At 44.4% G+C, this 26625-nt stretch overlaps 1 protein-coding gene across 1 annotated transcript in view; it reads right to left on the bottom strand.

Annotated features, from left to right (window-relative positions):
- Nucleotides 1-4098: 4098 nt before the first annotated feature.
- Nucleotides 4099-26625, bottom strand: part of med24 (mediator complex subunit 24) — a 30032-nt gene continuing 7505 nt past the window's right edge. Inside the window, exons 14-26 of the mRNA XM_080541576.1 lie at nt 25824-25966; nt 19150-19187; nt 18575-18657; nt 18184-18362; nt 17884-17983; nt 17144-17319; nt 15606-15870; nt 12491-12672; nt 8644-8737; nt 8256-8355; nt 5387-5467; nt 5047-5195; nt 4099-4320 (exon numbers count right to left, since the gene is read on the bottom strand). Of these exons, the coding sequence (XP_080397702.1) occupies nt 4204-4320; nt 5047-5195; nt 5387-5467; nt 8256-8355; nt 8644-8737; nt 12491-12672; nt 15606-15870; nt 17144-17319; nt 17884-17983; nt 18184-18362; nt 18575-18657; nt 19150-19187; nt 25824-25966 (1707 nt within the window). The 3' untranslated portion in view covers nt 4099-4203. The remainder of the gene's footprint in view (nt 4321-5046; nt 5196-5386; nt 5468-8255; nt 8356-8643; nt 8738-12490; nt 12673-15605; nt 15871-17143; nt 17320-17883; nt 17984-18183; nt 18363-18574; nt 18658-19149; nt 19188-25823; nt 25967-26625) is intronic.

Raw genomic sequence — 26625 nt, 5'->3', positions numbered from 1 at the left:
GAATAAGCTTTATGTTAAAATTGTTATGGTCTTAATAACTTTAATGTTATATGGCAAGTGGTTGTCTGCAAGATGTTTTATGTAGATCTAACATTTATAATATAATAATTTTAGATTTTTTTTTTAATTCTATAAATTAGAGAATTTATAATAGGCCTACAAGGTATTTTGACAGGACAAAATTAATCAATGTAATAACATTATCCACTAACCCATCATCAATATTAATATAGCCAATGTAAAACAAATATTAATAATAAATAATAATAATGATTTTTAAAAATGTTAGCCTAGAACTTTAGGCACTCTTTACGATAGGCTTCAAATTACGCATTTACTATTTTTAACTCGGCTTAGCAATGGATAAGTAGCTCCCATGACACGATTTTTTTTTTTAAGGAAATGATTCACATTGGCCAGCTGATAAAAGCAAGGGCACAGTATCTCAGCTGATTAACTGATACTGTGTTGCACCAGGGTTGGGTTAGGCTCTGATCCACTGACACCGTTTCTGTTCTGCAGTTGTCGCCGTCCTCGTCTCCTTCATGGCAGCGTCGGTCAGCAGCGCCCCGGTCCTGGAGCACTCCGGTCACTCCGGTGCCAGCGGGACACCTGTCAGCGACCCCACATTCTACCTGGCCGTAGAGAGAAGCCAGATTCTGATCAATAAGGTGTTGTTTGCGATCAACAAAACCCACGAGTCCTGCATACACGCAGAGGTAAGTGACGTGCTTGCTTGGGCTTAACACGATCTATTCTCAATAGTTTTTGCATTACCTGCTCTGCCGTCTTTAACGTGAAAAAGACGCAAAGCGGTTATGACATTAGGCTGATACAGTTGTGATTTATTTTAGATGTGATCAGCTACGTTGCTTGTTGCGTCTTGTCTAGTAGGCCTAGGAGGTATGTTGCTGCAGACATCTACTGTTGGCACAGTAAAGTACTACACTTTCCAAAACATCCAAATATAAACATGAATTTAATCCTAGTCAAGTGAGCTGTAGCTAATCGTAATTTGTATGTTTCACATCCGTTTGACACTTTTCGGACCTCTTAAAATGTGCCTTGTTGATAAGAAATTAGCAAAAACGACACTGGGCAACACCCCGGTGCTTGTGCAATGTGAATGTGCAAAAATGTGAATCAGAAATAGACACAAATATTTCAGTAAAACTGTAAACTGTTTCATGGACATGCAATAAAAATACAAGAAGTATAAAGTTATATAGCATGTATGTAGGCCTACTGTATAAACCCTGGATCCTACAGTATCTTATGGGCATGCATTAATTTCAGGTTATGTACTGTATAAGCTATAAATAACTTGAAATATGTTCCTTGTTGGTCCTGACAGACCCTGATCCTGCACTCTGCCAGTGAGAACATGAAACTGAAACACATGGCAACCACCCTCGGAATCCCCTCTGCTCCCACCCTAATACCTTTGTCTGAAGACTTCACCATGGTGAGCATCACACTCTGCATAGTCTCGTCGAGACTTGTTGTAGTAGAAGATAACCTTCTAGTCTTATGGTATTATGTGCTTGTTTGGTATGCACCCCGGTAGGAGACTCCGGTTTGAACTTTGAACCCCACCGGTTGAATTAGCTGTTTTGTCCCTGTTAGGAGGTCAGTCTGAGGCGCATGTCGGAGGGACTCCAGCTGCACCGGGCCCTGCTGGGGGCGGTGGAACCACGTCTGACCAACACAGAGATGCTGACTGAACTGAAGCACGACATCAAAGACCTTCTGATTCAGATCCACCATGTAAGGTTCTATAATATATTCTATGATATATAAAAGTCTCTGAACAATATGATAACCCTAAAGCACATTGTTGTGGTTCATTGTACTGTGGCGTCATGTGGCCTCATGATCTGTCTACAATTAAGGCAACATTGTTGCAACATTGTTCTGCCGATTCAAATGTTATTATTGTTCATTGTTCAGATGCTGAAGAAGGTCCAAGATGAGAACCAGGTTGTACCCACCGCCACCACAGTGGCTCTGCGTCTGAGTGGGGACTATGAGGTCCAGGTGGCCACTCACCTAACCCTTGTCCAGCTCCAAACCTTTGGTCGAGATGTGGCCCGCAGCCTGAGGAACATAGCCCACCTAGCCAATGAGAATGAGCAGACAACAGAATCTAGCCCTGTCCAATGAGGAGTCAACGGAATGTAGAGGTAGCTGATGAGGAATTGCAGGGATATAGCTGTGGCCGATGACGAAAGAAGATTATGTCATGATGAACCTTTGTATGTTTGGTTTTTATCCCAAACTTTACTTCAAGTTAATTTATTTTTTATGAATACTTTTTTCTAACCCTAACCCTAAGTATTTATATATTTATTGAACAGTATTTGTAATCTATTTATCAATTTATTTATTATTGGATGTGACACAATGTTGATATTTATACATGATTATTTACATTACTGGCTTATTGTCCTGTTCTATAATAAGCAACCCATGTAGGCTTTATAAGCTGTTACTTTCACCTTCACATTCAGAATTCTTCTGAAATCATTGTTATAATACCTAGAATAGAATAGAATGAAACACAATTTGATTGTCTATACGAGCATGGCCATTTGTACATGTATTTTACATTGAAAGAATGTTGTTACTATATTTATTTTTGTAAACAATAGATAGATAGAATACTATTAATACTATTTTGATTGAAATCATCTGAAATGTATCTTTTTATTCCATTTCCTAGTGCCACAGCTATTTGCATTTCATGACGACAGTAACATTGAATAAAGATAAAATGAATGTACTTTACAAATGTGTCCATCTCTTGACTTTAGTTTATGATGAGAAAAGTGAATGCATAAAGGGAGGTGTATTTCAACCCAATCATAATGACACATCATGTTGTCTTTGATCAAATGAATTATTGTCATAACCCGTCTAAACCATTGGGACAGGATTGGTAAGGATTGGTATTTAAAATCTGGTCTCTCTGGGCTTTTTGTGTGTGTGTGTGTGTATGTTTACACCCAATAATAGAAGGTATTTCTAATAAAAGTGCTGCTTCCCTACATCCTTAAAAGTTTGGTCTGTAGAGAGGAAGTCCTTCTAGCCACTGACTTCATCATCCACAAAACAAAAGCGAAATTCTGGATATTTCAAAATGAGGTACTTGAATTACTACTAGCCATGGGTGACCCTCAAAAGTCTGTTCTCGATTCTTTGTCCTCTCTCCTTGCCATCCTTCTCAAACCCCACTGGAGAAGCGCTGATGAGCAAATGACATTTAAAGAAGAACGCAAGGAATCAAGTTTTTGAAATGTAGATGTCTCCCCTAGTTTCATTAATTCAGGCAACTGATTCCAGACAGGAAGTCATGTCATAGGGTGACGTGACACCTTCATGTGATGATGGCAGATGAGCCTCTTAAGTCCCCACATCATCACGGCAACGTGACAGCACAGACAGAAGGACATGCAGCGGGAGGATGGTTAACATGGTACTTCACTGGACTCCCAGGGTATTTTCAGGAAACTATTGACACACAGCAGCTCATCTGTCATCGACCACGCGGCTGATGATGTCACAGAAGACACTGGGCAAGGAAGACCGTAGATATCGTAGACCGAGATATCCTGCTTCCAAATACTTCCTCCTTTTCCCTGTAGTGTATACTATACAGATTTAAAAGTGTAGGATTGGTGTAACAACAAACCATGCTTACACCAATCCATTGCTTTGAAATAGTTATGAATAACTGATAAAAGCTGAATGAATGGGAACAGAAATCACACATTATTTCTCATGATGGCTTTATTATAACAAAGACAAGTATGTACATTTTTATAGAATGCTGATGCAACAAGAGTAATACAAAACAGCATAGAAAAAAAACTGTTTACGCACACGCATGCACGCACACACTCTCTCACACTCACACTCACACTCACACTCTCTCACACACACACACACACACACACACACACACACACACACACACACACACACACACACACACACACACACACACACACACACAGACTTATCAAAAGAGTAAGAGAATGAAAAGAAAGAGACAACTTCCTTCCAATGGATGGAGAGAAGGTCCTAGTCTCTAGACCTAGGTTGACCTTGGGTGTCGTCTGTGTTTCCAAGTCGGAAATGTCATAGTTTCCTAGCTCGGCACGCGCTGTGAACGCAGCATACAAGACTGAGATGGCTGTGGCTCTATAGGGCTGAGATGGCCTTAGCTGCGACCCTCCTCCCCAGGGGCAGAGTCAGGTCTGTGACGGCCAGGACCACCTTAGGCTTGGCTAGGGCAGGGAGCTTCACTAGCTCCGACACCTGGGGGAGGAGGAGGGGGGGGGGGGGGAGAGAGAGAGAGAGAGAGAGAGAGAGAGAGAGAGAGAGAGAGAGAGAGAGAGAGAGAGAGAGAGAGAGAGAGAGATGAAGGTTACTAACTGGCATTCTCAAAAAGAAAAATGTAAATGTTGAAATCTTATCAAGGTTGGAGAATGGTTTTCTCAGAAGTCATTAAGTAAACACCTAAACTAAAAGATAACGTTAGCTACCACCAATATAGCAAATTATGTCTGACGTGCTAGACTAAGGGAGGGAGAGAGGTTTGCATCTGACATCCTCCCTTTTACAGTACTCATGAATCACCAGCTTTCTGGAAACCTTACAGACTAGGTAGACTAGGTATTTGACAGCAGGCCATATTTGAAATATTCAATGTGTTAAAGGGATAATCTCTAAACTATAAACTCAGCAATGGCAAGGCAAAAATATAGAAAGTGAAAATATTGAATTGAATTCGTTGTTAATGTCCGTTCATTTTACTGTGGGAAAACGCATTGTCAGTAAATGTAACATTGTGTAAGTAAGGAGAGGTGACGTCAAGCCCCCAGACGTTCCTTTAGACTCATCCTCAAGTCAGGACTGCAGAGTCACTCCCTATCTTCTCCCTAGCCGTAGACTGAAGACCCATTTCCAAAAATCATGCACACCTCAAACCCCCACCCCCGCCCCCGCCCACACACACACACACACACACACACACACACACACCATGGTGAAAGGCATGAACTGCAGGATGCTGCCACGGTTGCCCTGTTCCAGACACTCGACACACTCCTCCATGAAGCTCTGCACAAACTGGGTGTGTGGCCCCGCCGTCTTAGAGCTCAGGATGGACGAGATGAGGAGGAACAGGTTGGCTGGAGGGAGGAGAGATAAGGGGGGAGGGGGGAGGAGAAGAGGGTAACATTATACACGGGTCATCGGAGACCAAATGAAGCAATTCCAGATGAGAGAGAGAGACACACAGGCAGACAGAGACAGAGTTGAGTGAGAGTTGAGAGAGAAGGTGTGTGTTTGTGAGCTTGTATGCGCACGTTAACTAACTAACCTAGGACACGGTTGAGAGGGTCTCTCATGTTGACAGTGTGGAGTTGAGAGGCAGATAGAGAGCTGCTCATGGACCTGTCACCTAGTCAACAACAACAACAACAGAAAGGTCAAAGGGCATTTAGGAATACAATACAAGACAAGTACATTATTAGTCATAAAAATACATTGGATTCTTTTAATGTCGATTTATTGATCAAAATTTGATTTCACTAGACATACATAATCAGCAATGAACATAACCCAACATATATGGACAAAAGTATTTTAGTAAGTATATAACAAGTTAGTTCTATAGTTCTAATACAGTTATTATAGATTGAAGAGGACATGGTGTGTGTCTGGTGTGTGTGGGGTTAAGGACTTGTCTCCAGTGGAAGTGAGAGGGTAGTTTGTAACGTGTGTTAACATATAAAAGCAGAAGTTCTGAGTAGCCAGTGTGTAGGTCATTCCAGTGTATTGTGACAACATTGGCTCAGTGCATCCCATTCTCACCCTAATCTTGAAGACCAGCTTAGGGACAGTACCGACGCTTCCTTACTTATGCAATTTTGATGTTGAAAGGAAACATTCTTCTTAGTCACTACCGTATGTGGTTTTCTTCACGTGAAAATCATTGTCATTCATTAACTATAGATTCTTCGAAAGTAACATTTTGCTTTCAATATTTACATTTTTCGGAGAATTAAATGAAAAACATTGCACTTCTAAGGTAAAGGAGTTTCTCTATGACGTTTGACCTCTCCTGAAAACATGAAAACACGTTGCCTTTCTATCACATGTTCCACATATTTTCCCTTCTTCCACAAGTTTCAATTTTCCAGTTTCCACTCATTACTAAATCCCTATTATCTATATTGGGATTGGTGTTTTTCCAGAAGATTATTTAAGTTTTACCCAACAAACACCTGTAATAAAACATTTGCCATCCTAATTACGCATCAGTAGCAACCCAGATGCAAGGTGAGAAGTAGGAGATGTTTCAAGTTGGGATAGACCATTTACATGTTTGGCATTTAGCATACGCCGTTATCAAAAGCGACTTACAACAAATACATTTGACTAAGTAAGTCAATCATCTATCCACCAGTCAAAGCAGGAAAAAGTAATCTATGCTCAGGCCTGGAGCCATTGGCAGTCGTCGTGCTAGAAGATGTAAATATATTACATTTTTTTTTGACACTGGGGAAACAGTAGGAGTGGGGAGGGGGGTAGTAGATGTCTCAGGAGGGACAGTTCAGGTGTAGTTCAGGTGTAGCCTGAAGAAATGGGTCTTCAGTCTATGGCAGAAGATAGGGAGTGACTCTGCAGTCCTGACTTGAGGATGAGTCTAGGAACATCTGGGGGCTTGATGTCACCGCTCCTTATTTACACAATGTTACATTTACTGACAATACGTTTTCCTACGGTAAAATGAGACATTAACAACAAATTAAATTCAATGTTTTCACTTTCTATATTAACATTTTTCTGAGAACGAAATGACCTACCACCTTGCCCTTCTAGAGCGGAAACCAGAGAAGTTTCTATATGAGGTTCCACCTCCTTCACTGAACACATGACATGGCACTTCATCAGAAGAGCCTTCTCTTTCTATCCATCTACCAGGTTCCACCACATTACTGAGTGTGTGTGTGTGTGTGTGTGTGTGCGCGCGTGTGCGTGTGTGTGTGTGTGTAATTAAAGTAAAAGTAGTGGAAAGTAACCAATTTCCAAAATAACGCAACGTCCTGCCCTTTGATCCTGGGGAATTTACGTTTCCATGGGGGTTCAGAATGGCCGGGATTGCTCAAATTATTCAAAGCTCTTTTACAGCGGCTTTGTCCAAGTCCATGAAGACAGGAAGCTATAAATCAAGCCAAGGCAACGACACGCTCAGTGCTGCCAGTCACAATAGGCTTAGTCATGTTGTTCCAGTCAACCCTCACACCTGTGACAGGTCGGTATCGAATGATTTTACTTTTGATATGAAAAACAGAAAACACCCGATTCCCGAGCACAGGGCTGTTTGAGGAAAACATTGAGAAATCATGATTCGATGAACCATGCAAGCTTAGCGTGCAAGCAGCAGCAACAACAACAACAACAACAACAACAACAACAACAACAACAACAACAACACAGCCAGATTCCAAAACTGAATTGGCCTTAAGCACACTGTGCTACTGTTGTTTCCTAAGAGAACGACACACAGAACAGAGAGTGGAAAGGTGAAATAAATAAGAAATGAACGGTGAAGACAAAGTCTGAACAAGTCTGAACTCTTGGGTTTTTTGGTGCTTTATTCCGACTGCAAATGCAGGTGACGTTGGCCCCCGGGTGCAGGACCCTTAGTGAATCAGGCCCGGGAGTTTCTCACAACGTGGAGTCATGCTTCATCCTCTAGCCTACGCTGGTCTGTCACCAGGTAGAGAGAGAGAGAGAGAGAGAGAGAGAGAGAGAGAGAGAGAGAGAGAGGTGGCGAGTGTGGACTTGTTACAGCCAGAGAGATGCAGACGTAAACTATGTTCAAGAAACCTTCATGGAATCTGGAAGGGAGATAATGAACCCCTGGGGCTAAGCATTAGGCGTAAACATAAACATGTTGCACAGGAGAGGAGCGGAGGCTGGTGGAGGTAGAAATCGGAGGAATGGTATCAAACACGTTCGACAGGGTTCATTTGACAGAAGCTGGTAGGATGCATGGATGCATGGAATAGAAGGAGGAATGTTATCAGACTTGCAATGCTACTGCGTGTTCGATACCATCCCTAATTCCGTCGGATGCATTACCAATGAGCCCGTCCTCCGGTTTCTACTTCCGCAGCCTCCCCTGATGCATAATTCCCAAATGTACAGAGTGAAGGTACACGTCACTGGTGTCGAGCTACCTGGACTGGAGAGGACTACAGGTTCGTCCTCGTTGGAGCTCAGCAGACGCATTAGCTTGGAGGGCTGGGAGTCATCCAGGGGGAACAGGCTGCTGTAGTCCTGTAGGCAAAGAGAGGGGCTTTAGAGACTACAATACCCATGGACCTCTACAATATGTTGTGTTTGAGATTGGGTGTGAGCGAAAGAGATTGTGTGTGTGTGTGTGTGTGTGTGTGTGGATTACTGTGTGTGTGCGTGTGTGTGTGCATGAGGGAGAATTCATGTATTTGTGTTTGTGTGCGTGTGTGTGTGTGCGTGCGTGCGTGTGTGTGTGTGTGTGTGTGTGTGTGTGTGTGTGTGTGTGTGTGTGTGTGTGGTTGTGTGCACATGAGAGCAGGTGTGTGTTACCTCGATGTCTTCGCGCTGCCTCTTGCGTTGCCTAGCGGACGCCTGTCCCTTGTGGTGTGAGGAGTAGGAGCTGAGGGCACACCACACCGACAGTCTGGAGACAGACAGGACAACACACATCACTCCTCAGTCACGGATTAGATTAGATTAGATTCAACTTCAACTTGTCATCAGAGTACAAGTACTATCCAACAAAACGCAGGTCAGTATCCAACCAAAAGTGCAAATAGTGATATAAGGGCACGTCATAAATAGAACAAGAATGGTAGTGATAGGTGACTAATATGCAATATACTGTATGTTCAGAGGTAGTGTTGTAGGGTATATACAGTTATGGGCTATATACAGTTATGAGCTATGACAGTTAAGTAGCTAGTGCAGTGAGGTAGTTTATGTACAGTATCTAATGTGCAGAAGTATAAAGGAAACTATCTCAGGAGACATGGAACATCACCACAACCAATCAGACAGAAAAACACAGATCCCACCTCAGTCAGGGAACATCACCGCAACCAATCAGAGAGCAAAACACAGATTCTTCTGTGCCACAACCCTGTACCAGTGGTAAATGTCTCCACAACCCCCTTCCACAACCCCCTTATGGTAAATTGCTTACTCACACCTCAGTCATGGAACATCACCGCAACCAATCAGAGGAAAACACAGATCACACCTCAGTCATAGAACATAGGGGTGTAACGGATCACCTAACTCACGGATCGGATCGTGTCACGGATTTTGAGTCACGGATCGGATCATTTTTCGGATCAACACAAAACATTTTTTTTTTTAAATAAAAACAACATTTTCCTTGAATTCTGTAAAAAGAGGATGCATTTGCTAATTCGCCGACAATTAGGATCCTCTCCTTTTCATAGAGGTCGGGCACAACCTTCTCACTGAAGTGGGGGCGCGAGGGGATTTTGTAACGTGGCTCAAGCACATTGATCATATTTTGAAACCCTCCGTTCTCCACAACGGAGTATGGCCTCATGTCTGCCGCGATAAACTTCCCAATTGAATTGGTAATGGCTTTAGCCCGGTCTGAGTCTGCAGGAATCGTCTGTTTAAATGACGTTTGGAGAAGTTGTTGTTGAGCTACTTTTTTCTTGCCCCCCGTCATCAACACACCAGGGTGATGTCGCGTTAAATGTGTGGCCATGCTTGACGTATTGCCTGCCTCATAAGATTTCCGCGTGGCACAATGCCTACACACCGTAACTTTCCCTCCTTCCATCATTATTATAAGTAACAGGGAAGCCAAAGTGCTCCCATACATGTGATTTCAATGACGAGGGAGGCCTTTCCAGTTCGCCAACGTTGCTAGCACTCGCCATGATACTTGTTGCTGTGGATTCCCAGCTTCACGTGGAGTGAGTACGTAACAGAGTACTTTTTTTGTGTGTTTACACAATCACCCAGGCTGCTTAGCGGGTGATATGACGTGATATAAGTGGGACAGAGATGAGTGAATGAATGTTGTTGTCAACTCAGTACACATGCAGAGAGTGAGAATAAAGCGCACATGATTGTTTTTCTACCGGTTACATTTGAATGAATGAATGAATGGTCTTTATTGTCATTGCTACAGCACAGGTACCAAACAACGAAATTTAGGAGGGGTGGCTCCCCTGGTGTTAGGAAAAAAAAAAAAAAAAAAAAAAAAAAAAAAAAAAAACGATTTTGCTATTGATCCGCGGTACACATGCGTTCCGAACCGTGGAGGGCGATCCGAACGGATCACGGATTATCCGTGATCCGTTACACCCCTAATAGAACATCAGACTGATCAACCATAGAAGTTCTGATAGAACATCTGACTGACCAATCATAGAGCATTCTGACTGATCAACCATAGAGCATTCTGACTGACCAACCATAGAGCATTCTGACTGACCAACCATAGAGCATTCTGACTGACCAACCATAGAGCATTCTGACTGACCAACCATAGAGCATTCTGACTGACCAACCATAGAGCATTCTGACTGACCAACCATAGAGCATTCTGACTGATCAACCATAGAGCATTCTGACTGACCAACCATAGAGCATTCTGACTGACCAACCATAGAGCATTCTGACTGATCAACCATAGAGCATTCTGACTGACCAACCATAGAGCATTCTGACTGACCAACCATAGAGCATTCTGACTGACCAACCATAGAGCATTCTGACTGACCAACCATAGAGCATTCTGACTGACCAACCATAGAGCATTCTGACTGACCAACCATAGAGCATTCTGACTGACCAACCATAGAGCATTCTGACTGACCAACCATAGAGCATTCTGACTGGGCGCATCACTGTCTGACACGGCAGCTGCACTGCCCTCAACCGCAAAGCGCTGCAGAGGGTGGTGCGGACAGCCGAACGCATCAGTGGATGTGAGCTTCCTCCCATCCAGGACATATACAACAAACGGTGTGTCAGCAAAGCCCGGAGGATCATCAAAGTTCCCAGCCATCCCAACCACAGTCTGTTCAAACCAATGCCGTCCAAAAGACGAAGCCTCTTCCAGAGCCTCAGGGCCAAAACTCAGAGGCTAACCAACAGCTACTTCCCCCAGGCGATCAGGCTCATGAACAAGCCTAGTGAAAACAAATGACTATTATCCCCAAGCACATCCCACAAGTAAACGGACTACCTACACTTAACCCCTTACCATTCCTGTATAATTCGCCTAAAACGCCTATCCAATGTATGCACAAAGTAAATTGGAAGCTGTTCTTGAACCATTTGGAGTAAATGCATGGGGTTGGTCTCCTTTTGAAGGTAACACTCTGAAGTTTGTTCCCCAACAGTAAGAATGACTAAGTGGCTGGCGTTGAGAAATACATGTTTGAACAAGTAAAAAAGTTTTTTTCATTTTCGCCTAAATATTTTTATTGACAATGTAAACCAACCGGAGTTGTCGGAATGTTAGCGATCAGTGGTCAACTAATGAGACTTAATTGGTGAGTTTTATAAAATGTGTCGATGTACATGTAGTGTGTTTGTTGGTGGTCTGACAGCGACGTCGATTGTGTCTGTTATGACTCCTATGTATCTTGAGATGGATTATTTGGCTCGAAGAGCAAGAATCATAGCTTTGAGAGGATGTAACGCATGACTACCTACGTAAACATAGGAACATAGGAAGCATGTACAGGGCAAGACAATTAGCACATTGCGCTATGGCCGCCGGCGGGCTGTCGGATAGATAAGAGGTTACGCACACAGTCACTTTACTCAATCCTACCAGTGGCAATTGTGCCGATTAGATAGCATTCATGTACGAAAGGCGCTATATAAATAAAGCATTACTTACTTACTTACTTAACCTCTAACCGAGTGCAATACTCATGACATTTGTGCCGCAGCACGGCAGCCAGAAATTCAGACTCTTGTCTCTTGTTTCTGCGCGCCGCGCACGTGAAGATTACCACGCACACGCACTGCTGGGGTAGACACTGGAGGTGTGTTTGAGCCGTTACACTTGTGTACGTAACACAACAATAAAACTTCATCACCGCAACCAATCAGACAAGAAAGCCAGACATGGGTCATACCTCAGACATGGAACATCACCGCCACCAATCAGAGAGGGCAACACAGATCACAACTCAGTCATGGAACATCACCACGACCAATCAGAGACAGGAACATCACGGGTGGGTTTGACAGGCAAATATCGGCATGATCATGTCAGTGTCACAGCGATGCGTGCTTGTTGTGGGTGTCTCCAGTGAACAGATGAAACAGGAAGCAGGAAGTTCTAACTCCCAGCTAGATCAACGAGCCCTCCCCATTACATGTGTCCTGCATTTGACCCAGGTCTGGAATGGAGGAGGGTTCTTACTTGGCCAGGGCCTTGCCTGGTGGGTCTGCCAGGCTGTGCCAATGGGCGGAGTCAGTCAGCAGGTTGGGCAGGATGTGACCCAATAGGGTGAGGGTGATCTGTTGGGTATCCAGGCAGAATATACTGTAGAGTAGCTCCACCACCCGATTGGCCCACTCCTGACGAGTCTCCTTTAGAAGCTCCTGGACAGACACACAGGAAGTAGAGAGGTCGATACACGAACGCACGCACGCACACACACACACACACACACAAAAACATGTACACAAGCTATGGTTAGTGACTTGTTAGTTAAACAACGTGTTGATAGTGAACTACAAACCTATATAAACTAATCTCTATGGTTAGGGGATGGAGTTAGAGTTAGAGCTGATAGTCTATGAACCATCTTTATTTAACTCTCCAAATACAGCGTCCCACAACACTTTCCCCGTGACCAGGGTTAAGTCTAGGATAAACTGTCCCAGAAAGAAAACGACCCCCAGCCAGCCTTTATGTAGTCGATACGTTCAATAACTACATTTACATTTCAGACATTTAGCAGAAATCTTTATCCAAAGCGACTTACAAGTACATTTGTCTAAAGTAAGTTAATCATTTATACATCAGCCATCATGAGAAAAACTAATTGATGCTGGATCATGGTCCACATATCAGTGCCTTTCTTGCCTTCCTCCTTGCAAAATCATCCACTAGATCGTCAATATCTGATCCTCCGCTGCTCATTGTTTATTCTGCCTTCTTCTGTAATGTGGAACCGATCCAGTAGTATGACGTCCCAGAAATGTGCCATGAACACCATCTCTAAGGTGTCCAATGTAGCACATAGTCCAGCGGCCTCAATTCGAGAATCTCTTTTCTCATTATCATCATTGCACATACCACAGAAGGCCTCTCTAATGTGGGTGTAATTTCTTGGTAATTTCTCTCTGCCTTGGTTAACTCCACTGAGTACTGGACAGCGATTTTAATGTCAGTGACATCTGTCTTCTGAAACACTTTCCCCCATCTGTGTGTGGGTGAAGAGAAAAAATGTTTACAGTGACTGCAAGATGTTAAAAAAACTTGTCAGCCTCTAAGGCCAAGAACACCCAAGAACTTGATCACTGCTACAAGAACTTTATCACTGCTACAACTCTTTTCAAAATGTCCCTCGAGTATTTACGTTCCCAAGTTCCTCAAGTTGCTAAATGAGATCTGCATCTATAGCGCCCCTTGTCCGCTGGTGCAAGACAAGCATGCATGACCTGTGTTCTGTCTCTTTTTATGTTCCCCTATTCTTTCAGAGTTCTTCCAGTCACTAAACCTCTGACTAAAGCCACCAGCTTGCTGGAGGACAGTTTGCCTGCAAAACAGTACACACAACCTGTTGAGGGTGCGTACAGTAGCCACTGTCTAGAAACCTTCTGCCCATTTGGCAATATACAGTTCAGAAGTTAATTGTTGAAACTCTCTAATTGTTGCAGTCTCTCTCAGACTGAAGTTGGGTATTTTTCACTGCAGGTTTGGAAGGGCCGGGGACTGCTCCTCTTTCAATAAGGACTGACTTAACAACGTCACTGGAGGTGTTTTGCCATAAAGTGATAATAGTGAGCGCATCACTCATAGGGCTTTCACACCGGCAGTTCCGAACTCCGGTTCGTGTTCGCGTTCGGAAACCTCCAAACGTTGGCGCTGTCTGGCGAACGAGCCCGCGTTCATACCAGTGTATCGTTCGCCAGACAGCGCCAACGTTCGGAGGTTTCCGAACGCGAACGCGAACCGGCGTTCGGAACTGCCGGTGTGAAAGCCCTATGAGTTTCTCTAATATTAAAAAAATTAAATAATCTTCCTTCTTCTAGCATTGTAACTGTCAATGGTCCCTGGTCACAGCATAGATTACATCACTTCTTATGATGACTGATGGATAGATGATTCACTTACTTGCTTGGATAAAGGAGTCAGCTAAATGCGAAAACAGTAATGTAAATGTAGAATGCAAGGTGAGTCTGTTTGATTCTTGTGAACTGCCTAACTGCTTCTGAGGTGGAAATTATGGTTCTTGTATACCACCCCATATCGGTTGAGGGTTCACCTTCACAGGAAGGCTCTGGGGGAGTGACAACATTACTGGAAACTGAACTAGTGCCAGTTCCTTCCTCATGACACTAGTGCAGCTGTCATCATTATTACTATGAGAGAGCTTTTGAAAGAAGATGGCAATGAGTGAATGAACAGTGAGCAAAACTGCCTCTCTTGCCTCCTTTCCTTGTTTGGCTTTCCTTTTGGAAGCATCACTATTCCAACATGTGTTGTCCCTATTTCAGAACTACATGGCTGTGGCTTTTCCTATCAAGAAATGTTTTACATACTTGCCTGACACAGAGATAATTATGTCGCTTGAATTTTTGTTTTCATTTATTTTTTTCATTGGCAACCAACAAAGGTTTCTGATAAGCCAGTGAGATGACAGAATGGTGAAGACTATGCACATAATCCAGGATTATGGCTCCATAATCCAGCCTTGAGTTCCACAGAGAAGAGGTAGGGTTAGGATTAGTGTTGTTCCGATACCGATACTAGTATCGGCATGGCCACCGATACGCACAAAAATGCTGGTATCGGTATCGGCGAGTACTAACAAAAAAAAAATCCGATATTTTTTTTTTTATTTTTTTTTTTTTTTAAGTTGTAAAGTTATTTTGTTTGTAAATGTTCACTTGCTGTTGCACTACTACTACGACTGTTTTATATCTTAAATGGATATTGCACTGATTGGCATCTGTGAGAGCCACATTTCAGGTTTTATAAGGGGTTGATTTTCTTGTCACCATACCAGGTAGACAATAAAAAAAAGTTCTATAGTATTCACTCTCTGTTGGTATTTTTTCCTGTTTTACAAAGGTTTTGAGCAGTGCCAGACTAAGTGTTAGCAATAATTTTACATCGAGGTGAGTATGCGGCTCAAATTTTTTTTTTTTTTTTTTTTTTTTTTTTTTCCTTTTCAAAAACCGGTATCGGATCGGTACTCGGTATCGGCAAGTACTGCACGGTCAGGTATCGGTATCGGTATCGGGATCAAAAAATGGTATCGGAACAACACTAGTTAGGATGAAGTCCCCCACAACCCCTTTACCTTGACCAGGTTGTTGGTGAACCAGAAGACTCCTCCCATGTGGAGCAGGCTCTCGAAGAGGTGCAGGGCCCGGCTGTCCACCCAGCCCTTCCACAGGACCGTCCGGAACTGCTTACTGAGGCTGTCGTGGATGGGCTCGCGGGCCGGGAGGAGGTTGCGGTAGGGGATTGGTTCCTGGCCCTCCATGGGGGGTCGTAGGGCCAGGCCCGTCTGCTGGAACACGTCAGCACACATGTGCTCTAGGATGGAACTCATGATCACCACCCTGGGGGGGGGGGCGAGAGAGGGGGAGCGAGAGAAAGAAAGAGTGAAAGGGGGATGGTGGGAGAGCGTTAACTAGTCGGGGGTGGCTGTGGCGCAGGAGGTAGAGCCGCCGTCTAATGTTCGCAAGGTCGACAGTACGGCGGTTCTGTCGAAGTGTCCTTGGGCAAGACACTGAACCCCAAATTGCTCTCAGTGAGCGGGCCGGCGCCTTGCATGGTAGCTTGCCGCCATTGGTGTGTGAGTGAATGGGTGAATGACAGGCCGTTGTAAAGCGCTTTGGATAAAGTGCAGTCCATTTAGTCATAGTTTTTACAGTTATCACTCTCACTCCCATGTTTGTAGGGAATTTGTGTAGCCTATGGATTGAGCATCAGGATGATCATATCTAATCATCTCTATCTCTATCTATCGTCTCTGTGTTGGATGCTCATTTCTAATAAGCAGAACTAGTGGATTGTTAAGACACTTGTTCCATGGGGGCGCTTCCATGGTGGCGTAACACACTATGCTCCATGCTAAACACACTATGCTCCATGCTAAACACACTATGCTCCATGCTAAACACAGTATGCTCCATGTAACCCGGTTCCCGTTTCGATTCCGACCGCGGACATATCCTGCATGTCATCCCGTCTCTCTCTCTCTCTCTCTCTCTCATCCATCCTTCCTGTCAAATTATTGCATTTTTATTTTTTTTAATCTGTTTACTATTCTCCTCTTTATGTATTTTTTTATGCTGTATGTAAAGGACTTTGAATTGCCCCTGTTGTATGAAATGTTCTATACAAATAAACTTGCCTTGCCAAATCTCTACTGTCTCTATCGCAGAAAAATATGAGTGAGAATGACACATGTTCCATGATGTCACACAACATCTTTAAAGACCTGCACCCTATGATGACTGGTCTAAGTTCACAGAGTTCACTTGAGTGATTTGTTCCACATTGACACACACAATCACACAAGCACGCAATGCACTCACAAACAAACGCACTCACACACGCGCTCGCACACGCACACACACAGACACACACGCAGCTTTGAGTGACTAAATGAGTTGAGTGACCTATTTTATTCATGGTTCCCACACCTTCTGAAACATAAAAGAAAATTGAATATGTTCTTTTGGAGAGAGAGAGAGAGGGGAATTCAAGCACTTTCAATGACCCATGTCTATTTTCAAACTTTTAAGACCTTGATTTTTTTTTATAAGTGTTAATTTCTAGACAGGAAAGAAGGATATGTGTGCGCGTGCGTGCGTGCACGTGTCGTACCGTTCGTTGTAGAACTGCAGCGTGTTCTCGGCGTACAGCGGGGTCATGAGCTGTCGTATCATGGTCTGGGGCTTCTCCCTCTCGTCCAGGCCCAGCATCCTCACATGAGCCACCAGCCACGCCACGGCACAGATCGCCATGCTGCACACCTTCCCCTTGATGTTGTCTGTGATCTTCTGCTCTCAAGAGAGGGGAGGGGGGGCAGGAGTGTGGGTGTGTGGGGGGGAGAGGAATGAGGGTAAAGGTTGGGGCGAGGAGAGGATGGGGGATGGGAAAGAAAGAAAGACGGGGAAAGTGTGAAGCAAGAAAGAGCCAGGTGTTATTTAAGAATGTGAACTCCTGTCAACTCTTGCTTGAGATCCTCTGACCCAGTTTACGGGCCACGCCATGACTTTGTGAAGGAAGCTGAATGAGGAAGACACTCAGTATAAACAACAACTCCATGATGTCACACAACAATCTTTTTAAAGACCTGCATGCTATAATGACCAGTCTCTCAAGTTCACTTGAGTTTATTTGTTCCACACATGCACGCAATGCACTCACAAACACACGCACGTGCGAACACACACACACACACACACACACACGCACACTCTCACTCTCACACGTGCGCACACACAGACACAGACACACACACGCGCGCACGCACGCACGCACGCGCGCGCACACACACACACACACACACACACACACACACACACACACACACACACACACAGGCTGAGTGATGGACTCACCTGTACTGCCTCCACAGACAATACTCCATTCTCCCAGGCATTCAGCACTTCCAAGATGGCCGCCGGTGTGCTGAGACAGATCTCATGCCACTTCATCTGACTAACAGAGAGAACAACAACAACAACAATCAGTATGGCTACTGTGTGTGTGTGTGTGTGGGTGTGTGTGTGTGTGTGTGTGTGTGTGTGTGTGTGTGTGTGTGTGTGTGGGTGTGTGTGTGTGTGTGTGTGTGTGTGTGTGTGTGTGTGTGTGTGTGTGTGTGTGTGTGAGCATGCGAGTGTGGGTGTATGTCAACTCACACTAGCTTCATCTCTGAGTTGTTGTTCAGTAGAGCCACCAGACTCTCCACCTTGCCAGACTCTGGTCTGAAGCAGGGGTGGTCTGGGTTCAAGGTCTTCCCCTCTTCCGGCATGCACGTCTGCAGCCACGTCTCAAAGAACGGGGTCTCCCCGGAGGGGCTGGGGTCTGACAAGATCACCTGGGGAGGGTGGGAGGGGGCAGAAGAGGTCAAGGTTGCAATTTCTATATGATGCAAGTTGCAATGTAATGTTAAAAGACGAAGAAGTTATTTTCACTACTACTGTACACTTAGAACAGTGTGGGTATTTGGACACCTAGTGGTTGAGTTCTGTAAGAGCAGAGTGTGTGTGTGTGTGTGTGTGTGTGTGTGTGTGTGTGTGTGTGACTAACCTCAGACCCGTAGGTCTGCACCACGTGACAGAGCATAAGGAAGGAGATGTCGAAGAGCAGGGCTCGCACCGACGCTGACTTGGCTACAACATGGGAGGAAAGTCCAAAAACGTCATTAATATCAATCTAATCCAAAAACATCATTAACGTCAGTCTAATCCAGAAATGTTATTAATCTCAATCGAATCCAAAAAAGTCCACAACATTAATCTCAATCTAATCCAAAAGAGTCCACAACATTAATATCAATGCAATGCTAAAAAGTCTCACAGTTAGCAATACTGCTGCAACAAGATATTTTCTGATAGAGAGAGGAGAGAGGTAGAATGAGAGAGAAAGAGGAGAGAGAGGTAGAGAAAGAGGGAGAGAGATAGAGGGAGGTAGAAAGAAAGAGGGAGAGAGAAAGAGGGAGAAAGATGAGAGAACGAGAAAGAGGGAGAGAGAGGAGGAGGGGAGACGTAGAAAAAGAGGGAGATATAATGGAGGTAGAGAGAGAGAGTGAGAGAGAGAGAGAGAGAAAGAGGGAGAGAGAAAGAGAACAGCGCAGCTTGTGATTCATCCGCTCATGTACTCACATCCTTCTCCACTGATGTGCTTGGGAAACTCGTTCAGTCTGGAAAACACCAGAGAGGAGGACATCGTTCAATCATCTCATCCCCCTGCTTCTCACTGGAGTCCTCACAGTGATGCAGTTTGGGTCTGTCATGTAGACACGTTGAGCTGTGCTAATGGGCTGTCATCTGTATGTCAGTGGGCTGCGTGTGTGAGAGTGTGTGAGCACGGGTGTGTTTATGAGCGTGCTTGCGTGCTTGTGTGTGTGTGTGTGTCAATGTGGGACAAATCAAGTGAACTTGGTGAATTTAGACTGGTCATCATAGCATGCGGGTCTTTAAAGATTGACACAATAACTGACACTATGACTGACACTATGACTGATACTATGACTGATACTATGACTGACACTATGACTGACACTATGACTGACACTATGACTGATACTATGACTGACACTATGACTGACACTATGACTGATACTATGACTGACACTATGACTGATACTATGACTGACACTATGACTGACACTATGACTGACACTATGACTGACACTATGACTGACACTATGACTGACACTATGACTGACACTATGACTGATACTATGACTGACACTATGACTGACACTATGACTGACACTATGACTGACACTATGACTGACACTATGACTGACACTATGACTGATACTATGACTGACACTATGACTGACACTATGACTGACACTATGTCTGACACTATGACTGACACTATGACTGACACTATGACTGACACTATGACTGACACTATGACTGATACTATGACTGATACTATGACTGACACTATGACTGACACTATGACTGACACTATGATGACTGATACTATGACTGACACTATGACTGACACTATGACTGACACTATGACTGACACTATGACTGATACTATGACTGACACTATGACTGATACTATGACTGACACTATGACTGACACTATGACTGACACTATGACTGATACTATGACTGACACTATGACTGATACTATGACTGACACTATGACTGACACTATGACTGACACTATGACTGACACTATGACTGACACTATGACTGATACTATGACTGACACTATGACTGACACTATGACTGACACTATGACTGACACTATGACTGACACTATGACTGATACTATGACTGATACTATGACTGATACTGTGACTGACACTATGACTGACACTATGACTGACACTATGACTGATACTATGACTGACACTATGACTGACACTATGACTGACACTATGACTGACACTATGACTGATACTATGACTGATACTATGACTGACACTATGACTGACACTATGACTGATACTATGACTGACACTATGACTGACACTATGACTGACACTATGACTGATACTATGACTGACACTATGACTGACACTATGACTGACACTATGACCGCTTTAGGCCGCTTTAGAACGCTTTAGACTGCTTTAGACCGCTTTAGAGTGCTTTAGACCGCTTTAGACCGCTTTAGACTGCTTTAGACTGCCGCTTTAGACTGCTTTAGACTGCTACGTTAGACTGCTTTAGACTGCTTTAGACTGCTACGTTAGACTGCTTTAGACTGCTACGTTAGACCGCTTTAGACTGCTTTAGACCGCTTTAGACCGATTTAGACCGCTGTAGACCGCTTTAGACCGCTTTAGACCGCTTTAGACTGCTTTAGAACGCTTTAGACTGCTTTAGACCGCTTTAGACCGCTTTAGACTGCTTTAGACTGCTTTAGACTGCTACGTTAGACTGCTTTAGACTGCTACGTTAGACCGCTTTAGACCGCTTTGGACTGCTTTAGACTGCTTTAGACCGCTTTAGACTGCTTTAGACTGCTTTAGACTGCTTAAGACTGCTTTAGACCGCTTTAGACTGCTTTAGACCGCTTTAGACTGCTTTAGACCGCTTTAGACTGCTTTGGACTGCTTTAGACTGCTTTAGACCACTTTAGACTGCTTTAGACTGCTTTAGACCGCTTTGGACTGCTTTGACTAGACTGCTTTAGACCGCTTTAGACCGCTTTAGACTGCTTTAGACCACTTTGGACTGCTTTAGACTGCTTTAGACCGCTTTAGACCGCTTTGGACTGCTTTAGACTGCTTTAGACCGCTTTAGACCGCTTTAGACCGCTTTAGACCGCTTTAGACCGCTTTAGACCGCTTTAGACCGCTTTAGACTGCTGTAGACCGCTTTAGACCGCTTTAGACCGCTTTAGACCGCTTTAGACCGCTTTAGACCGCTTAAGACCGCTTTAGACCGCTTTAGAACGCTTTAGACTGCTTTAGACCGCTTTAGACCGCTTTAGACCGCTTAAGACCGCTTTAGACTGCTTTAGACCGCTTTTGACCGCTTTAGACCGCTTTAGACCGCTTTAGACCGCTTTAGACTGCTTTAGACCGCTTTAGACCGCTTTAGACCGCTTTAGACCGCTTTAGACTGCTTTAGACCGCTTTAGACTGCTTTAGACCGCTTTAGACTGCTTTAGACCGCTTTAGACTGCTTTAGACCGCTTTAGACCGCTTTAGACCGCTTTAGACTGCTTTAGACTGCTTTAGACCGCTTTAGACTGCTTTAGACCGCTTTAGACCGCTTTAGACTGCTTTGACTAGACTGCTTTAGACCGCTTTAGACCGCTTTAGACTGCTTTAGACCGCTTTAGACTGCTTTAGACCGCTTTAGACTGCTTTAGACCGCTTTAGACTGCTTTAGACCGCTTTAGACCGCTTTAGACTGCTTTAGACCGCTTTAGACCGCTTTAGACCGCTTTAGACCGCTTTGGACTGCTTTAGCTTTAGACTGCTTTAGCTTTAGACCGCTTTAGACTGCTTAAGACTGCTTTAGACCGCTTTAGACCGCTTTAGACTGCTTTAGACCGCTTTAGACTGCTTTAGACTGCTTAAGACTGCTTTAGACCGCTTTGGACTGCTTTAGACTGCTTTAGACCGCTTTAGACTGCTTTAGATTGCTTTAGACCGCTTTAGACCGCTTTAGACCGCTTTAGACCGCTTTAGACTGCTTTAGACTGCTTTAGACTGCTTAAGACTGCTTTAGACCGCTTTAGACTGCTTTAGACCGCTTTAGACTGCTTTAGATTGCTTTAGACTGCTAGGTTAGACCGCTTTAGACCGCTTTAGACTGCTTTAGACCGCTTTAGACTGCTTTAGACCGCTTTAGACTGCTTTAGATTGCTTTAGACTGCTACGTTAGACCGCTTTAGACCACTTTAGACTGCTTTAGACCGCTTTAGACCGCTTTAGACTGCTTTAGACCGCTTTAGACTGCTTTAGACCGCTTTAGACTGCTTTAGATTGCTTTAGACTGCTACGTTAGACCGCTTTAGACCGCTTTAGACTGCTTTAGACCGCTTTAGACTGCTTTAGATTGCTTTAGACTGCTACGTTAGACCGCTTTAGACCGCTTTAGACTGCTTTAGACCGCTTTAGACTGCTTTAGACTGCTTTAGACCGCTTTAGACCGCTTTAGACTGCTTTAGACTGCTTAAGACTGCTTTAGACCGCTTTAGACTGCTTTAGACCGCTTTAGACCGCTTTAGACTGCTTTAGACCGCTTTAGACTGCTTTAGACCGCTTTAGATTGCTTTAGATTGCTTTAGACTGCTAGGTTAGACCGCTTTAGACCGCTTTAGACTGCTTTAGACCGCTTTAGACTGCTTTAGACCGCTTTTGACCGCTTTAGACCGCTTTAGACCGCTTTAGACCACTGTAGACTGCTTTAGACCGCTTTAGACTGCTTTAGACTGCTTTAGACCGCTTTAGACCGCTTTAGACCGCTTTAGACTGCTTTAGACCGCTTTAGACTGCTTAAGACTGCTTTAGATTGCTTTAGACCGCTTTAGATTGCTTTAGACTGCTACGTTAGACCGCTTTAGACCGCTTTAGACTGCTTTAGACCGCTTTAGACTGCTTTAGACTGCTTTAGACTGCTACGTTAGACCGCTTTAGACCGCTTTAGACCGCTTTAGACTGCTTTAGACCGCTTTAGACTGCTTTAGACCGCTTTAGACTGCTTTAGACCGCTTTAGACTGCTTAAGACCGCTTTAGACTGCTTTAGACCGCTTTAGACTGCTTTTGACCGCTTTAGACCGCTTTAGACTGCTTTAGACTGCTTAAGACTGCTTTAGACCGCTTTAGACTGCTTTAGACCACTGTAGACTGCTTTAGACCGCTTTAGACTGCTTTTGACCGCTTTAGACTGCTTTAGACCGCTTTAGACTGCTTTAGACCACTGTAGACTGCTTTAGACCGCTTTAGACCGCTTTAGACTGCTTTAGACCGCTTTAGACCGCTTTAGACTGCTTTAGACCGCTTTAGACTGCTTTAGACCGCTTTAGACCGCTTTTGACCGCTTTAGACCGCTTTAGACCGCTTTGGACTGCTTTAGCTTTAGACTGCTTTAGCTTTAGACCGCTTTAGACTGCTTAAGACTGCTTTAGACCGCTTTAGACCGCTTTAGACCGCTGTAGACTGCTTTAGACCGCTTTAGACCGCTTTAGACCGCTTTAGACTGCTTAAGACTGCTTTAGATTGCTTTAGACCGCTTTAGACCGCTTTAGACTGCTTTAGACCGCTTTAGACTGCTTTAGACTGCTTTAGACCGCTTTAGACTGCTTTAGACCGCTTTAGACCGCTTTAGACTGCTTTAGACTGCTTTAGACCGCTTTAGACTGCTACGTTAGACCGCTTTAGACCGCTTTAGACTGCTTTAGACCGCTTTAGACCGCTTTAGACTGCTTTAGACTGCTTTTGACCGCTTTAGACTGCTTTAGACCGCTTTAGACCGCTTTAGACCGCTTTAGACCGCTTTAGACCGCTTTAGACCGCTTAAGACCGCTTAAGACCGCTTTAGACCGCTTTAGACCGCTTTAGACTGCTTTTGACCGCTTTAGACCGCTTTAGACCACTGTAGACTGCTTTAGACCGCTTTAGACTGCTTTAGACCGCTTTAGACCGCTTTAGACTGCTTTAGACTGCTTTAGACCGCTTTAGACTGCTTTTGACCGCTTTAGACCGCTTTAGACCACTGTAGACTGCTTTAGACCGCTTTAGACCGCTTTAGACTGCTTTAGACCGCTTTAGACCGCTTTAGACCGCTTTAGACCGCTTAAGACTGCTTTAGACTGCTTTAGACCGCTTTAGACTGCTTTTGACCGCTTTAGACCGCTTTAGACTGCTTTAGACTGCTTAAGACTGCTTTAGACCGCTTTAGACTGCTTTAGACCACTGTAGACTGCTTTAGACCGCTTTAGACCGCTTTAGACTGCTTTAGACCGCTTTAGACTGCTTTAGACCGCTTTAGACCGCTTTTGACCGCTTTAGACCGCTTTGGACTGCTTTAGCTTTAGACTGCTTTAGCTTTAGACCGCTTTAGACTGCTTAAGACTGCTTTAGACCGCTTTAGACTGCTTTAGATTGCTTTAGACCGCTTTGGACTGCTTTAGACTGCTTTAGACCGCTTTAGATTGCTTTAGACCGCTTTAGACCGCTTTAGACCGCTTTAGACCGCTTAAGACCGCTTAAGACCGCTTTAGACCGCTTTAGACCGCTTTAGACCGCTTTAGACTGCTTTAGACCGCTTTAGACCGCTTTAGACTGCTTTAGACCGCTTTAGACTGCTTTAGACCGCTTTAGACCGCTTTAGACCGCTTTAGACTGCTTAAGACTGCTTTAGATTGCTTTAGACCGCTTTAGACTGCTTTAGACCGCTTTAGACTGCTTTTGACCGCTTTAGACCGCTTTAGACTGCTTTAGACTGCTTAAGACTGCTTTAGACCGCTTTAGACTGCTTTAGACCGCTGTAGACTGCTTTAGACCGCTTTAGACTGCTTTAGACCGCTTTAGACCGCTTTAGACTGCTTTAGACCGCTTTAGACTGCTTTAGACCGCTTTAGACCGCTTTAGACCGCTTTGGACTGCTTTAGCTTTAGACTGCTTTAGCTTTAGACCGCTTTAGACTGCTTTAGACCGCTTTAGACCGCTTTAGACTGCTTTAGACTGCTTAAGACTGCTTTAGACCGCTTTGGACTGCTTTAGACTGCTTTAGACCGCTTTAGACTGCTTTAGATTGCTTTAGACCGCTTTAGACCGCTTTAGACCGCTTTGGACTGCTTTAGACCGCTTTAGACCGCTTTAGACCGCTTTAGACCGCTTTAGACTGTTTAAGACTGCTTTAGACTGCTTTAGATTGCTTTAGACCGCTTTAGACCGCTTTAGACTGCTTTAGATTGCTTTAGACCGCTTTAGACCACTTTAGACCGCTTTAGACCGCTTTAGACCGCTTTAGATTGCTTTAGACCGCTTTAGACCGCTTTAGACCGCTTTGGACTGCTTTAGACCGCTTTAGACCGCTTTAGACCGCTTTAGACCGCTTTAGACCGCTTTGGACCGCTTTAGACTGCTTTAGACTGCTTAAGACTGCTTTAGACTGCTTTAGACCACTTTAGACTGCTTTAGACTGCTTTAGACCGCTTTAGACCGCTGTAGACCACTTTAGACCGCTTTAGACCGCTTTAGACTGCTTTAGACTGCTGTAGACTGCTTTAGACCGCTTTAGACTGCTTTAGGCGTGCGTGTGTCCCTCCCACCAAAATGACATGGGATGAGTCTGTGATGGTGTATTAGAAGTGTACTGATGACCTCTCTCCCTTGGAACTCACTTGATGAACTTCCGGGCGAAGGATTTGAGTTTCCCCGTGGCGGCGGCTGCTGCCAGGAGCAGATCCAGGCTCTTCCCAGACAACATGTGACCCAGGACCCCCAGCAGCCCCTCAGGAGACTTGGAGTGGTCCGCATCCACCGTCTGACACACAGGAGGAGAGGGAGGAGGGAAGGCAAGAGAGAGACAGACAGGGAGAGAAGGGGGGGGGCAAGATGCAGCATGATAAGAACAGGCCATGGTGTGTGTGTGTGTGTGTACCGTTTACCGTGAGTGTATCATTGTTGTCACCCTGCTGCTTTATAAGTACAGTACTAGTAGTATCAACATTTCAAAGCATGAGAAGAGCAGGCCATGGTGTGAATGAATGAATGAATGAATGAATGGTCTTTATTGTCATTGCTATAGTACAGGTACCATACAACGAAATTTGGGAGGGGGGGGGGGCTCCCCTGGTGCTAGGAAAGAAAAAAAAACTAAAAAAACAAGAAGGGAAAGGAGCTGGTTTACATAAATAAAGGCTATGTACACTATCCACTATACTATACTGTACAGATAAGACGACTAGGGTTGTCATATTGCACATAGTGTTATTGCACATTCATTTAAAGTGTCGCAGTTTGCAGGCTTGAAATGTACACATTTGTGCCTCAGCACTACACCTGATTTTTTCAATCCAGCAGCTGCCATCAATCCGTCCAGACTGTCCAGGGCCCAGAACCTAGGTCTTTGCTGTGTTCAGGGCCTGGATGGCCCTGGGGTAGAAGCTGAGCTTGTGTGTGTGTGTGTGTGTGTGTGTGTGT

The sequence above is a fragment of the Nansenia antarctica genome (assembly GCF_963989245.1).
Source record: "Nansenia antarctica genome assembly, chromosome: 11".
NCBI classification, from domain to species: Eukaryota; Metazoa; Chordata; class Actinopteri; order Argentiniformes; family Microstomatidae; genus Nansenia; species Nansenia antarctica.
The sequence above is the reverse complement of the archived record's forward strand: the minus strand, read 5'-3'. Positions and strand labels throughout refer to the sequence as shown.